The sequence below is a fragment of the Canis aureus genome, chromosome X, assembly GCF_053574225.1.
Source record: "Canis aureus isolate CA01 chromosome X, VMU_Caureus_v.1.0, whole genome shotgun sequence".
NCBI classification, from domain to species: Eukaryota; Metazoa; Chordata; class Mammalia; order Carnivora; family Canidae; genus Canis; species Canis aureus.
Genome location: NC_135649.1, coordinates 65,366,978 through 65,380,403, shown reverse-complemented (window position 1 = coordinate 65,380,403; position 13,426 = coordinate 65,366,978). Strand labels below are relative to the sequence as shown.

Genomic DNA, 13,426 nt, shown 5'->3' with positions numbered 1-13,426 from the left:
AGCGGTTTGGCGCCTGCCTTTGGCCCAGGGGCGATCCTGGAGACCCGGGATCGAATCCCACATCAGGTTCCTGGTGCATGGAGCCTGCTTCTCCCTCTGCCTGTGTCTTTGCCTCTCTCTCTCTCTCTCTCTCTCTCTCTCTCTCTCTCTGTGACTATCATAAATAAATAAAAATTAAAAAAAAAAGAAAAGAAAACTATAGCTGGGGGCATCACAATGCCAGATTTTGGGTTGTACTACAAAGCTGTGATCATCAAGACAGTGTGGTACTGGCACAATAACAGACACATAGATCAATGGAACAGAATAGAGAATCCAGAAGTGGACCCTCAACTTTATCATCAACTAATATTCCACAAAGGAGGATAGGCTATCCACTGGAAAAAAGAGAGTCTCTTCAATAGATGGTGCTGGTAAAATTGGACATCCACATATAGAAGAATGAAACTAGACCATTCTCTTACACCATACACAAGGATAAACTAAAGATGGATGAAAGATCTAAATGTGAGACAAGAATCCTCAAAATCATAGTGGAGAACCCAGGCAACACCCTTTTTGAACTTGGCCACAGTAACTTTTTGCAAGATACATCCATGAAAGCAAGAGAAACAAAAGCAAAAATGAATTATTGGGACTTCATCAATATAAAAAGCTTCTGCACAGCAAAAGAAACAGTCCACAAAACTAAAAGACAACCTACAGAATGGGAGAAGATATTTGTAAATAACCTATCAGATAAAGGGCTAGTATCCAAGATGTATAAAGAACTTATTAAACTCAACAGCAAAGAAAGAAACAATCCAATCATGAAATGGGCAGAAGACATGAAGAGAAATTTCACAGAGGAATACATAGACATGGCCAACATTCACATGAGAAAATGCTCTGCATCACTTGCCATCAGGGAAATACAAATCCAAACCACAATGAGATACCACCTCACACCAGTGAGAATGGGGAACATTAACAAGGCAGGAAACAACAAATGTTGGAGAGGATGTGGAGAAAGGGGAACCCTCTTGCAGTGTTGCTGGGAATGTGAACTGGTACAGCCACTCTGGAAAACTGTGTGGAGGTTCCTCAGAGAGTTAAAAATAGAACTGCCCCACTACCCATCAACTGCACTGCTGGGGATTTACCCCAAAGATACAGATGCAGTGAAACAGCGGGACACCTGCACACCAATGTTTATAGCAGCAATGCGCACAATAGCCAAACTGTGGAAGGAGCCTCTGTGTCCATCGAAAGATAAAGATGTGGTCTATGTATGCAATATGGAATATTACCCAGCCATTAGAAACAAGAAATACCCACCATTTGCTTCGACGTGGAGGGAGGTGGGGGGTATTATGCTGAGTGAAATAAGTGAATCGGAAAAGGACAAATATTATATGGTCTCATTCATTTGGGGAATATAAAAATTCGTGAAAGGGAATAAAGGGAAAGGAGTGAAAATATCATTGAGGGTGACAAAACATGGGACACCTGACTCTGGGAAATGAACAAGGGGTAGTGGAAGGGGAGGTGGGCTGGGGGTTGGGGCGACTGGGTGATGGGCACTGAGGGGGGCACTTTGCGGGATGAGCACTGGGTGTTATGGTATATGTTGGCAAATTGAACTCCAATAAAAAATTTTTTTTAATTAGAAAAAAAAGAAAACAGAGGACATGAACAACACTATAAAACAATTCATCTAACAGACATATGTAGAACACTAAACTCAATAACAAAAGAATATACGTTCTTCTCAAATATACATGGAACATTATACATTATACACCATATTAGACTAAAAAACAAATCTAAATAAATTTAAAAGTTTGAAATCATTCAAAGCTTCTTTTCTGATACAAAGGAATTACTTTTTCTTTTTTTTTAATTTTTATTTATCTATGATAGTCATAGAGAGAGAGAGAGAGAGAGGCAGAGACACAGGCAGAGGGAGAAGCAGGCTCCATGCACCGGGAGCCCGATGTGGGATTCGATCCTGGGTCTCCAGGATCGCGCCCTGGGCCAAAGGCAGGCGCCAAACCGCTGCACCACCTAGGGATCCCTGATACAAAGGAATTAAACTAGAAATGAATAACAATGAAATCAATAACATTTAAAATATAAGGAAATTAGAGGAGGCAGCAAGATTGCAAAAGAGTAGGGCTCCTCGTTTCATCTGGTCCTGAAAATTTACCTAGATAACTTTGAAACCATCCTGAACACCTAAGAATTCAACCTGAGAAGTTAAGAGAGAACAGCTGGAATGCTACAGAGAGAAAAGTGTTCGCTTGTTACAAGGTAGGAGTGCAGGGAAGAAACGGGGGGGGGGGGTTATATCGGAAGATAAATAGCAGAGGCGGGGAGCCTTTGTAAGCTGCTACAGGAAAGTGGTACCACACACAATCGAGACCTTTAGAAATCTGTTCCTGAGAGAGTCTTCCCTGCTTGAAAAATCCTCAGTAGTGAAATAGGGCAGAATTGCAGGATGGGTAGTGAAGTCTCAATATGCCCAGAGATACAGTAAGAATATGGGTGCCCGGGAGAAAGCTCACCTTGTGCCATAAACTGCCAACAATGATGGTATCATGGGACCCATGTTGTCGTAGGTCTCAGTAAAGAACTGGAATGCAGCAACCCTCCGGGCATCTGGGAGAGTTGGACCTGCTCTACAGTCTAGCAGCAGAACACTCTCTGCCCCAGGTTCTGGTGGCAGACAGAGCAGACTATCTTCCATTTCTTCCAGGAGAGGCAGAGCTGGGGAGCTCACAAGATGTCAAAAGCTTTCCCACCACCTGGCCCCCTTCAATTTGTAGGAAGTAGTGCCCCCATTCATTGCCCATAGGAGGATCTGTGCCAGTGTGCACAAAAGACTGGATTTTGGAAAAAAAAAAAAAAAAGACTGGATTTTGGTACCTGCTCAGAGCTCTAAGTTCTGGGGCTACAGATATGACCACGAAAACTTTTTTTCTCCTTTCACCATGGAGAGGTACGGACTCTAGGGAACAAAGACCTCACAGAACAAACAGTTCCAACTGAGCCAAACCACCTGGCAAGGAATGGGGCATTTCCGCCCAGGCACAGACACCTGAGAATCAGCTCAGCAGGCCCTTCCACCAGAAGATCAGCTGGAAAAACAGGAGAAAGCTAGGTTACTGACTAAGTAGCACTGGAAAGCTCCAGGACTGGGGGAAAATAGTCTCTAGAAATCAAGGTTTTTTTCCTTATGATACGTTTATCTTTCAGGTTAAAAATTTGCAATATTATTTCTTTATTCCTGTCTTAACTAAAATATTTTATCAACTCTTCCTTTTTTAACTTTTTTCCTTTTTGACTTTCATATATTTACAATTACATCTCATGTAATTGTAAATATATCATGTATGTATATCATACATACATGATATGTATATGTATATGTACATATCCCATGTATATGTATGTATATCATGGGATATATTCTACGTTTTTCACTTCTTTCAATATATTCAATTTAATTTTTGTAGATAAACGTTATGGGATTTTTTTGGTCTTGTTTTGTTTTATAATTTTGCAATTTAGTATATTCTAACACACGGACCAAAATAAACTCAGAACCAAGTGGAGCACCATGTTAATCCACTCTTTGAGATTATATTTTCTCTTCCTTCCCATGCTGCCCCCTTTTTTTGACTTCTTGTTTTTGTTTCTGCTGTTGTTTCTCTCTATAAGTTTTTCTGTTTATGTAAATAAGAGATTTAGCACCTTCTAACATAAGACCAAAATACACTCAGAACCAAGAGGACCACCGTCTTGGTCCACTCTGTAAGACTATATTATCTCTCCCCCACCACATCCTCCCAGTGTTTTTAAAAATTTCTACTATTTTTTTTCATTTGTTTTTCACTTTTGTGATCTTTTTTTTTCTTTTCCTTTTATTTTCTGGTCCCTGACCTATTTGGAATTGTCTTGGGTATATTTTACTTAGGTCGTGGATGGTATTTTTTTAAAGATTTTATTTATTTATGAGAGACAAAGAGAGAGAGGCAGAGACACAGGCAGAGGGAGAGGCAGGCTCCATGCAGGGAGCCCAATGTGGGACTCGATCTTGGGACTCCAGGATCATGCCCTGGGCTGAAGGCAGGTGCTAAAGCACTGAAACACACAGGGATCCCCCCAGTGGATGGTATTTTTTACTCTGCTTGCTCATACAGGCATTCTGCACTGCACAAAATGACTAGAAGGAAGAAATCACCACATAAGAAAGAACCAGAGGTAATATTCTCTGCCACAGATCTAATGGATGTGGATTTAAGTAACATGTCAGAGGTACAATTCAGGAGTACAATTATAGAATTACTGGTGGCTCTTAAAAAAAGCATAAAACACTCTAGAGATGCTCTTTCTGCAGAATTGAGAGCTAAATTAAAAATACATTAACTGAGATGCAGTCTAAACCGGATGCTTTGATAGGTGAAATGAGGCACAAGAGAGAGTCACATAAAAGAAAAGTTGGAAAGGAAGGAAGCTGAGGGAAAAAAAGAGAAAAACAATTAAGAGCCCATGAGGAGAGGCTCCGAGAAAAAAGTGAAGGTTTGAGAAAGAATAATGTTGATCATTTTGGGATTCCAGAGGATGGAGAGAGGGAGAGAGAGAGAGAAAGACTGAGAGAGAGAGAGAGAGAGAAGAACCAAAAAGTATATTTAAACAAATCATAGCCGAGAAGTTCCTTACTCTGGGGAAGGAAACAGGAACTCAGATCCAGGAGGAACCCCCACTTGCAAAATCAACAAAAATCAATCAACACCCCAACATATAATAATGGAGCTTGCGAATCTCAAAGATGAAGAACAAAACCTAAAAGCAGCTCAAGGCAAGAGATTCTTAACTTATATGGGGAGAAATACCAGATTAACTGCAGACCTCTCCACAGAGACATGCCAGGCCAGAAAGGGCTGGCATGATATATTTAGGGTACTAAACGAGAAAAACATGCAGCCAAGGATACATTATTATGCAAGGCTGTCATTCAGAATAGGAGAGATAAAGAGCTTCCAGGATAGGCAGAAACTGAAATAATATGTAACCACCAAACAAGCTCTGCAAGAAATAATAAGGGGGACCCTGTAAGAAAAAAAGGGAGCCCAAAGAAATAATCTGCAGAAACAGGGAATCTGTAGGTTATACTATGACACTAAATTCACACCTTTTAATATTTATCCTGAACATGAATGGGCTAAATGATCCCATCAAAAGACACAGGGCTTCAGACTGGATAAAAAAAGCAAGACCCATCTATATGCTGTCTACAAGAGACTTATTTTTTATTTTATTTTATTTTATTTTATTTTATTTTATTTTATTTTTTTATTTTATTTTATTATTTTATTTTTTATTATTTTATTTATTTTATTTATTTTATTTTATTTTATTTTAGATTTTATTTATTTATTCATGAGAGAGAGAGAGAGAGAGAGAGGCAGAGACACAGGCAGAGGGAGAAGCAGGCTCCATGCAGGGAGCCTGACATGGGACTTGATCTCGGGTCTCCAGGATCAGGCCCTGGGTGAAGGCAGTGCTAAACTGCTGAGACACCTGGGCTGCCCAAGGGACTCATGTTAGACCTAAGGACACCTTCAGCCTGAAAATGAGGGGGTGGAAAACCATTTAACATGCAACTTGTCCTTCAAAGAAAGCTGGAGTAGCAATCCTCATATCAGAAAAATTAGAATTTAAAACAATGACTGTACTAAGGGATGAAGAGGGACACTTCATCATACTTAGTCTATCCAAGAAGAAAACCTAACAATTATGAATATTTATGCCCAAAATGTCAGAGCAGCCAATTATATCAATCAATTAATAACCAAAGTAGGGATCTTTGGGTGACTCAGTGGTTTAGTGCCTGCCCTCGGCACAGGCCATGATCCTGGAGTCCTGGGATCGAGTCCCACGTTGGGCACCCTGCATGGAGCCTGCGTCTCCCTCTGTCTATGTCTTTGCTTCTCTCTCTCTATGTCGCTCATGAATAAACAAACTCTTTAAAAAAATAACCAAAGTAAAGAGACACATAGATATTAATACATTAATAGTAGGAGATTTCAAAACTCCACTCTCAGCAAAGGACAGATCTTCTAAGCAGAAGATCACCAAATAAACAAGGGTCTTGAATGACACTGTGGATCAAATGAATTTCACAGATATATACAGAACATTCCATTCTAATGCAACTGAATACATGTTCTTCTCAAGTGCACATGGAACTCTCTCCAGAATAGACCACATACTGGGTCACAATCAGGTCTCAATCAATAACAAAAGATTGAGATTATTTCTTGCATATTTAGACCACAATGCTTTGAAACTCAAACTCAATCACAAAAAATTTGGAAGGAACTCAAACACATGGAGGTTAAAGAGCATCTTACTAAAAGATGAATGGGTCAACTGGGATATTAGAGAAGAATTAAAAAGGTTCATCAAAACTAATGAAAATGAAAGTATAACTGCTCAAAATCCTTGGGATACAGTAAAATGGTCCTAAGAGGGATATATATCTCAATATAAGCCTCCCTCAAAAAATTGGAAAAAATCTGAAATACACAGGTATCTAAAGGAGCTGGAGAAAGACAAGCAAAGAAGCCTAAACCAAGCAGAAGAAGAGAGATAATAATGATTAGAGCAGAACTCAATGAAACAGAGACCAGAAGAACTGTAGAACAAATCAAAGAAACCAGGAGATGACTCTTTGAAAGGATTACTAAAATAGGTAAACCGTTAGCAAGACTTATTAAAAAGAAACAAGACCCAAATTAATAAAATCATGAATGAAAGAGGAGAGATCAGAACCAATACGAAGGAAATACAAATGATTTAAAAAACATTATGAGCAATGATATGCCAACAAATTAGGCAATCTAGAAGAAATGGATGCATTTCCGGAAACCTACAAATTACCCAAACTGAAACAAGAAGAAATAGAAAACCTGAAGAGGCCGATAACCTTGAGGAAATTGAAGCAGTCATAAAAAACCTCCCAAGAAACAAAAGTCCAGGGCCAGATGGCTTTCCAGGGGAATTCTAAGAAACACTTAAAGAAGTAATAATACCTATTCTACTAAAACTGTTTCAAAGAATAGAAATGGAAGGAGTACTTCCAATCTTGTTCTATGAGGTCAGAATCACCCTGATCCCAAAACCATAGAGAGAAACCACCAAAAAGGAGAATTATAGACCAAGATCCCTGATGAACACACATGCAAAAATTCTCAACAAGATACTAGCCAATAGGATCCAGCAGTACATTAAGATTATTCACCATGACCAATAAGGATTTAACCCTGGGATGCAAGGCTGGTTCAACACTCGTAAAGTAATCAACATGATAGATCATATCAACAAGAGAAAAAACAAGAACCATTTAATCCTCTCAATAGACGCAGAGAAAGCATTTGACAAAATACAGCATCCATTCCTTATCAAAACACTTCAGAGTGTAGGGATAGAGGGAACATTCCTCAGCATCTTAAAAGCCATCTATGAAAAGCCCACAGCAAATATCATCCTCAATGAGGAAAAACTAAGAGCTTTTCCCCTAAAATCAGGAACACAACAGGGATGTCCACTCTCACCACTGCTATTCAACATAGTTTTAGATGTCCTAGCCTCAACAATCAGGCAACAAAAAGAAATAAAAGGCATTCAAATTGGCAAAGAAGAAGTCAAACTCTGCTTCTTCAAGGATGACATGGTACTGTATTCGGAAAACACACACAAAAAAAACTCCACCCCAAGATTGCTCAAACTCATACAGCAATTTGGCAATGTGGCAGGATACAAAGTCAATGCCCAGAAATCAGTGGCATTTCTATACACTAACAATGAGACCAAAGAAAGAGAAATTAAGTAATCAATCCATTTTACAATTGCACCCAATTCCATAAGATACCTAGAAATAAACCTAACCCAAGAGGTAAAGAATCTGTGCTCTAAATCCTACAGAATACTTATGAAAGAAATTGAGGAAGACACTAAGGGATGGAAAAACATTCCATCCTCTAGAATTGGAAGAATAAATATTCTGAAAATGTCTTGCTACCCAGAGTAATTTACACATTCAATGCAATCCCTATCAAAATACCATGGACTTTCTTCACAGAGTTGGAACAAATAATCCTAAGATTTGTTTGGAAGAAGATAAGACCTGGAATAGCCAGAGGAATGTTGACAACGAAAACTAAAGCTGGATGCATCACGATGCCTGACCTCAAGCTCTAAAACAAAGCTGTGATCTTCAAGACAGTATGATACTAGCACAAAAACACATAGATCAATGGAACAGAATAGAGAACCCAGAAATGGACCCTCAACTCTATGGTCAACTCATCTTCAACAAAGCAGGAAAGAATATCCACTGGGGAAAAAAGACAGTTTCTTCAACAAATTGTGTTGGGAAAATTGGACAGCCACATACAAAAGAATTAAACTGTACCATTCTGTTACACCATACACAAAGATAAACTCAAAATGGTTGAAAGATCTAAGCGTGAGACAAGACTCTATCAAAATCCTAGAAGAGATGACAGGCAATAATCTCTTTGAACTAGGCCATAGCAACTTCTTGCAAGACACAGCTATGAATGCAAGGGAAACAAAAGTAAAAACAAACTACTGGGACTTTATCAAGATAAAAAGCTACTGCACCGCAAAGTAAAGCCAACAAATGTAAAAGACAACCTACAGAAAGGGTAAAGACAGTTGCAAATGACCTATCTGATAATGGATTAGTACCCAAAATGTATAGAACTTATAAAACTTAACACCGAGAAAACAAATAATTTAGTTAAAAATAGGCAAAAGATATAAATAGACATTTTTCAAAAAAAGACACACATATGCTTTACATTATCTCACAACAACAATGTTCTAACTGGCATTTGGTAGGTGCTAAGCAAGTATTTGTGGTATGAGTGAACAACCATATAAGCAAGGCACCATGTTAGGCAACCTTGGTTGATAAAGATTAGGTAACTTGCCCCAGATCTCCTAGTCAGTAAGTGGCAGAATTCAAGCTTTATCAGACAGAATTATAAGACAACAATATCATTTTTAGCTTCAGTTCTAACATGAAATTACATATAAAGATACCAGGTTTATTTCTAGAAAGAAGTTAGGTCCTTAATATTACCTTTTGAGTCATATTAAAATTTGAATCTGTTCATTTGGTTGTGTTGTTTTCATTTCAGGCAGCCTCGATGCTCAATTCTCTAATATTTACTAAACAAGTGACTTGGGAAAATGTGATTTAACCTCTGAAAGCAACATTTCAGAAGATTGTAAAACGAAGATGACAGAATGAAGGCAGAGCCAGAATTGGAAGTCAAGGCTACCTTACTCTCCCGGCTTTTAAATAATGGCAACTGATACAAAATGAAAACACTGTGCAGGCCAAATGAAATACATCTGCAGGCTGCATTTGGCCTGTTATTCACAAGATTTTGCTTCTGTATTGGCTGATAGAAGGCAGAGAGTTTCGACATTGTGGGGGCTAAAGCATGGACTATGGAACCATACTGCCTAGGTTGGCATCCAAGGTAGGCCATTTACTAGCTCTATGACCCTAGGCAACCTTCTTCATCTGTCTTTGCCTGTTTCTTGTCTTTAAAATGGACATGTACCTTATAAGGTTGTTATGAGGGTTATGTTTGTGTGGGTGTATATGTGTGTGTGACACTTAAAACAGTGCCTGGCATATAGCAAGTGCTCTGAAAATAAAAAAAACTCTAAGCTTCCTTTGATTATTTTCACTAATTCTAACTTGATCCATCCCTCAGTTTGCACATCTGTAAAATGGGTACCTATTTTATATGGTTATTGTGAGGATTAAGTGATTTAATATAGGGAGAACTAATATATCTGCAGTACTTAGAACATGGCCTAGAACAAATTAAGCACCATGTAAGTGTTAGACATTATTGTTATTAAGTTTTCAATTGAATGCTTGACAAAGCTCACATAAGTCAGTACTGCAAAATTGTAAAATATGCTTAGTAGTGTTTACAAGATGGCATTGATCCTAAGAAGCAAAATCCATAGTATAATAATGGAGGTGACCTTTTAATCCTTTAATCAGTCATTCAAAAGGGCAAAGTGGTGAAGTCTGAGAATAATAAAACTTTCTAATCATTGCATGGTCCATGTAATACTCATCGATAAAGCTGAGGTATATTGTTGAGGTAAAGGTAGAAATAAAGGTTGAGATAAAAAGAAATACAGCCTAAATTTGCATCTATAAAGGCTACTAATGAATTTATTTATAACATCTCTCTACATTTTCTATAATAAATCTAAGGAGATGTGGATAATTCAAACTCTCACGCATAGTTAATTAGAAGAAATTTCTATATTGGAAAACAAAGCCATCTCCTGGCTCCCTACTTAATGTCCACCTAATTGGAGTAAACTATTGCTGTGTCAAATATATAAGGAAGGAAGTTGTAAGATCTTCCTTAGTAGTAACTTCCTAAGTAGTAAGAAGGGTCAGGTCCTGGGGTTGGAGAAAACGGCACCTGAACTGTAATTTTTAAGATGATAAGAACCCAGTATAAAGAAATAAAGTTATCGTGGAAGGAGTTGGCAGTACATGGATCACCAATGGGAAAAATAAGAGTCCTAATGTAAGGGGACTAGAAATATGCTGGAACTTCATACTGAATTAATGGGGATCATTGCAGGACAAAAGTTTAAAAGGTGGTAGAAGTAGAATTTCTCAGGACGCCTGGGTGGCTCAGCAGTTAAGCATCTGCCTTCGGCTCAGGGTGTGATCCTGGAGTCCCAGGATCGAGTCCCACAACAGGCTCCCTGCATGGAGCTTGCTTCTCCCTCTGCCTATGTCTCTGCCTCTCTCTCTCTCTCTCTCTCTCTCTCTCTCTCTGTGTGTGTGTCTCATGAATAAATAAAAGAAGTGTAATTTCTAATACTGAAGTGACAATAACTATTAGTGAATCTCCTTTGAGAAGAGTTTGAAATTCTTCAATGTGAGAGGACAGAGGCAAGGAGAATTCTCACTGTGATAAAAACAGAACATCTGTTGTGAGGAGACAGGATATAATATGAAAACTCCATTGTGAATTTACAAGAACACTATAAAACCATTAGTGATAAGGTTAGGTGACTGGGGTAATACAATTGAGGAACATAAAAGATAGGATGTTGAAGTTTGTGTCAGGAAATACTGTGGAATTCTGAGTTTGGAAGCATAAAATATATTGTGGGAACCATTTTACAGATAAGGGGGGGTTGGAATGCTCCATAATGTGACATGACAGGGTATAAGAGGAGACTCTAGATTTATAGAAGGGGTGGTCTGATGAAATGGGACAAGAAATGAGGTTCCTGGGACGCCTGGTGGCTCAGCAGTTGAGCGTCTGCCTTTGGCTCAGGATGTGATCCTAGGGTTCTGGGATCGAGTCCTGCATCGGGATCCCCTCAGGGAGCCTGCTTCTCCCTCTGCCTATGTCTCTGCCTCTCTCTCTCTCTCTCTCTCTCTCTGTCTCTGTGTCTCTCATGAATAAATAAATAAAATCTTTAAAAAAAATGAGGCTCCTATGGGACTGGGAAGGAAATATTAGAAATCCCAGTAGAAAAGGATGGTGTTTTCCTAGTTTGAGAAGACAGAAGACAAGGACAACCCTAGAGGTAAGTAAGATAAAATAATACTAATAATAAAAACCTAGAGAAACAGGATGGTAAAATGTGTGGTTAACAATAATAGACAGATGGAAAGGAGGTGGGAGTAGTTTTCAAAAAAGATAACAAGAGGGAAGTATCATTAGAAAAGTAGTGGTACTGGAGGGATATGAGAGATTATGCAAACTCTTATGGGAGGGTAAAGAGGACACTAATGTGAGAAGACAGTGGACAAAGTATGACCATGTTGTGATAAAAGCAGGGTGCCTAGTATGAAGTGTGAGAAAATAATGTGGGGACCCTAATGGAAAGGAGTGAATAATCCTCAAAGCAGGAAACTAGAAGACTAAAGGGAACCCCAGTATAATAAAATCAGGGTCTCTAATGTGAGGGGACAGGACAAGATGTATTGTAGGACTCTCATTCCATTGGAGAAGATGACAAAATAGTAAAGCCCACGGGGAAAGAGAATAAAGGGCCCATTTTCACTTTGTGAAAAGGGGTGACCCAGTAGGGTAAAGCAAGACATACTGTGGGATGATTCTAAGTTGAAGAAGATATGAAGCACTTCAGCCAGTTGAGAGGATCATGGAAAAAGGATGAATTCCAGTATTGGAAAAACGAGAACCAGTAAGACAGTACAGGACATATTTTGGGATTCTTTAGTAGGAGGGAATGCGAAAATGTGGGGCTCCTAGTTGGATGCATGGATGGGATTCACAGTGTAAGCAGTTTAGCGATACAGGGTGTGTTGTTTCCTCAATTCTGTAGGGTGGGAGCCCCCAGAACGAGAACACCAGGCACAAGTGCTTGTCCTGTATGCGAAAAAGGGGGTTCTGGTGGAAAGAGCCAGGAGATTCTTGTGGATAAGGCCAGGGAATAATGTAAAAAACTCTCAGTGAGAAGTGATGGCGACATGGTGGGACCCTTACTGGAAGATTGTGAAGAAATATGTGAGAAGACAGAGGTTGGAGATGCGGAGGTCTCCAGAGAGCTAAGAAAAAACGAACAACCCCCTCCCCACAAGCAAACCAACAAAGAAAGAAAACAAAACAAACCCTGCAGTGTGAGGGCTAAAAACGCGGGGCAGAGGGACACCAATGTGAAGGGTAGGACAGACAATTACGCTGGAGCATAATATCCCCATCTTAGGTGACCAGCTCCACTTACCCAGGCAGAGTTCAAAGACGTAGGCATAGTAGGACCAAAGCACAACGAGGACAATAACGAGCACTGGCACCCAGGAAAGTAGTCGGCGGCAGCACCGCAGCCCCCCGGACAGAGCCATCTTCCAGCCCCGCCGCATCTTTGGATCGAAGATCGACCGAGCAGGCCTGCTGGCGCTGGGTCGGAACTGCCTGGCAGGCAGCTGGGAGGCAAGAAGGCGCGCTGTGCGGCGCTCCACTGCCTAGCCTGGCGGGAACTGTCTCCCCAAGCCAAAACCACCTGTAAGACTGCAGGGCAGAGTGAGCTCGGCCCGGCACAATAAGCATGAGTCATGGCGGGGAGGAACTGGCCCAGTTGGAGCGGAAGGTGATCCGCCCGGCAGCCGAGGCTGTGCACACTCAGAGGGAGTGCAGTCCCTCCCTTTTCCTCTCCTTCCACCTCCATGCTACAGCCCTAGATGCAGAGCTGAACCCGTGCAAACGGTGAAGCAGAAGAAATTTGGGTCCGCCTATTGTGCTTTTACCGCACTGCGTCCCCCCCCCCATCTCTTTTCTGATCTCTCTTTCTGTTTTTTGTCTGTTTCCCCACTCAACATAAACAC

The 13,426-nt window shown here is 40.0% G+C and overlaps 1 protein-coding gene across 4 annotated transcripts in view; it reads right to left on the bottom strand.

The window, feature by feature from the left end:
- Positions 1-13,176, bottom strand: part of ZDHHC15 (zDHHC palmitoyltransferase 15) — a 167,956-nt gene extending 154,780 nt beyond the window's left edge. For 2 of the 4 annotated variants that reach the window (XM_077887403.1, XM_077887404.1), the window contains exon 1: positions 12,829-13,173. In XM_077887403.1, coding sequence (XP_077743529.1) covers positions 12,829-12,964 — 136 coding nt within the window. In that variant the 5' untranslated portion in view covers positions 12,965-13,173. Of the gene's footprint in view, positions 1-12,828 lie in introns of all 4 variants that reach the window. The other 2 variants (XM_077887401.1, XM_077887402.1) reach the window with 2 other exon arrangements.
- Positions 13,177-13,426: the final 250 nt, after the last annotated feature.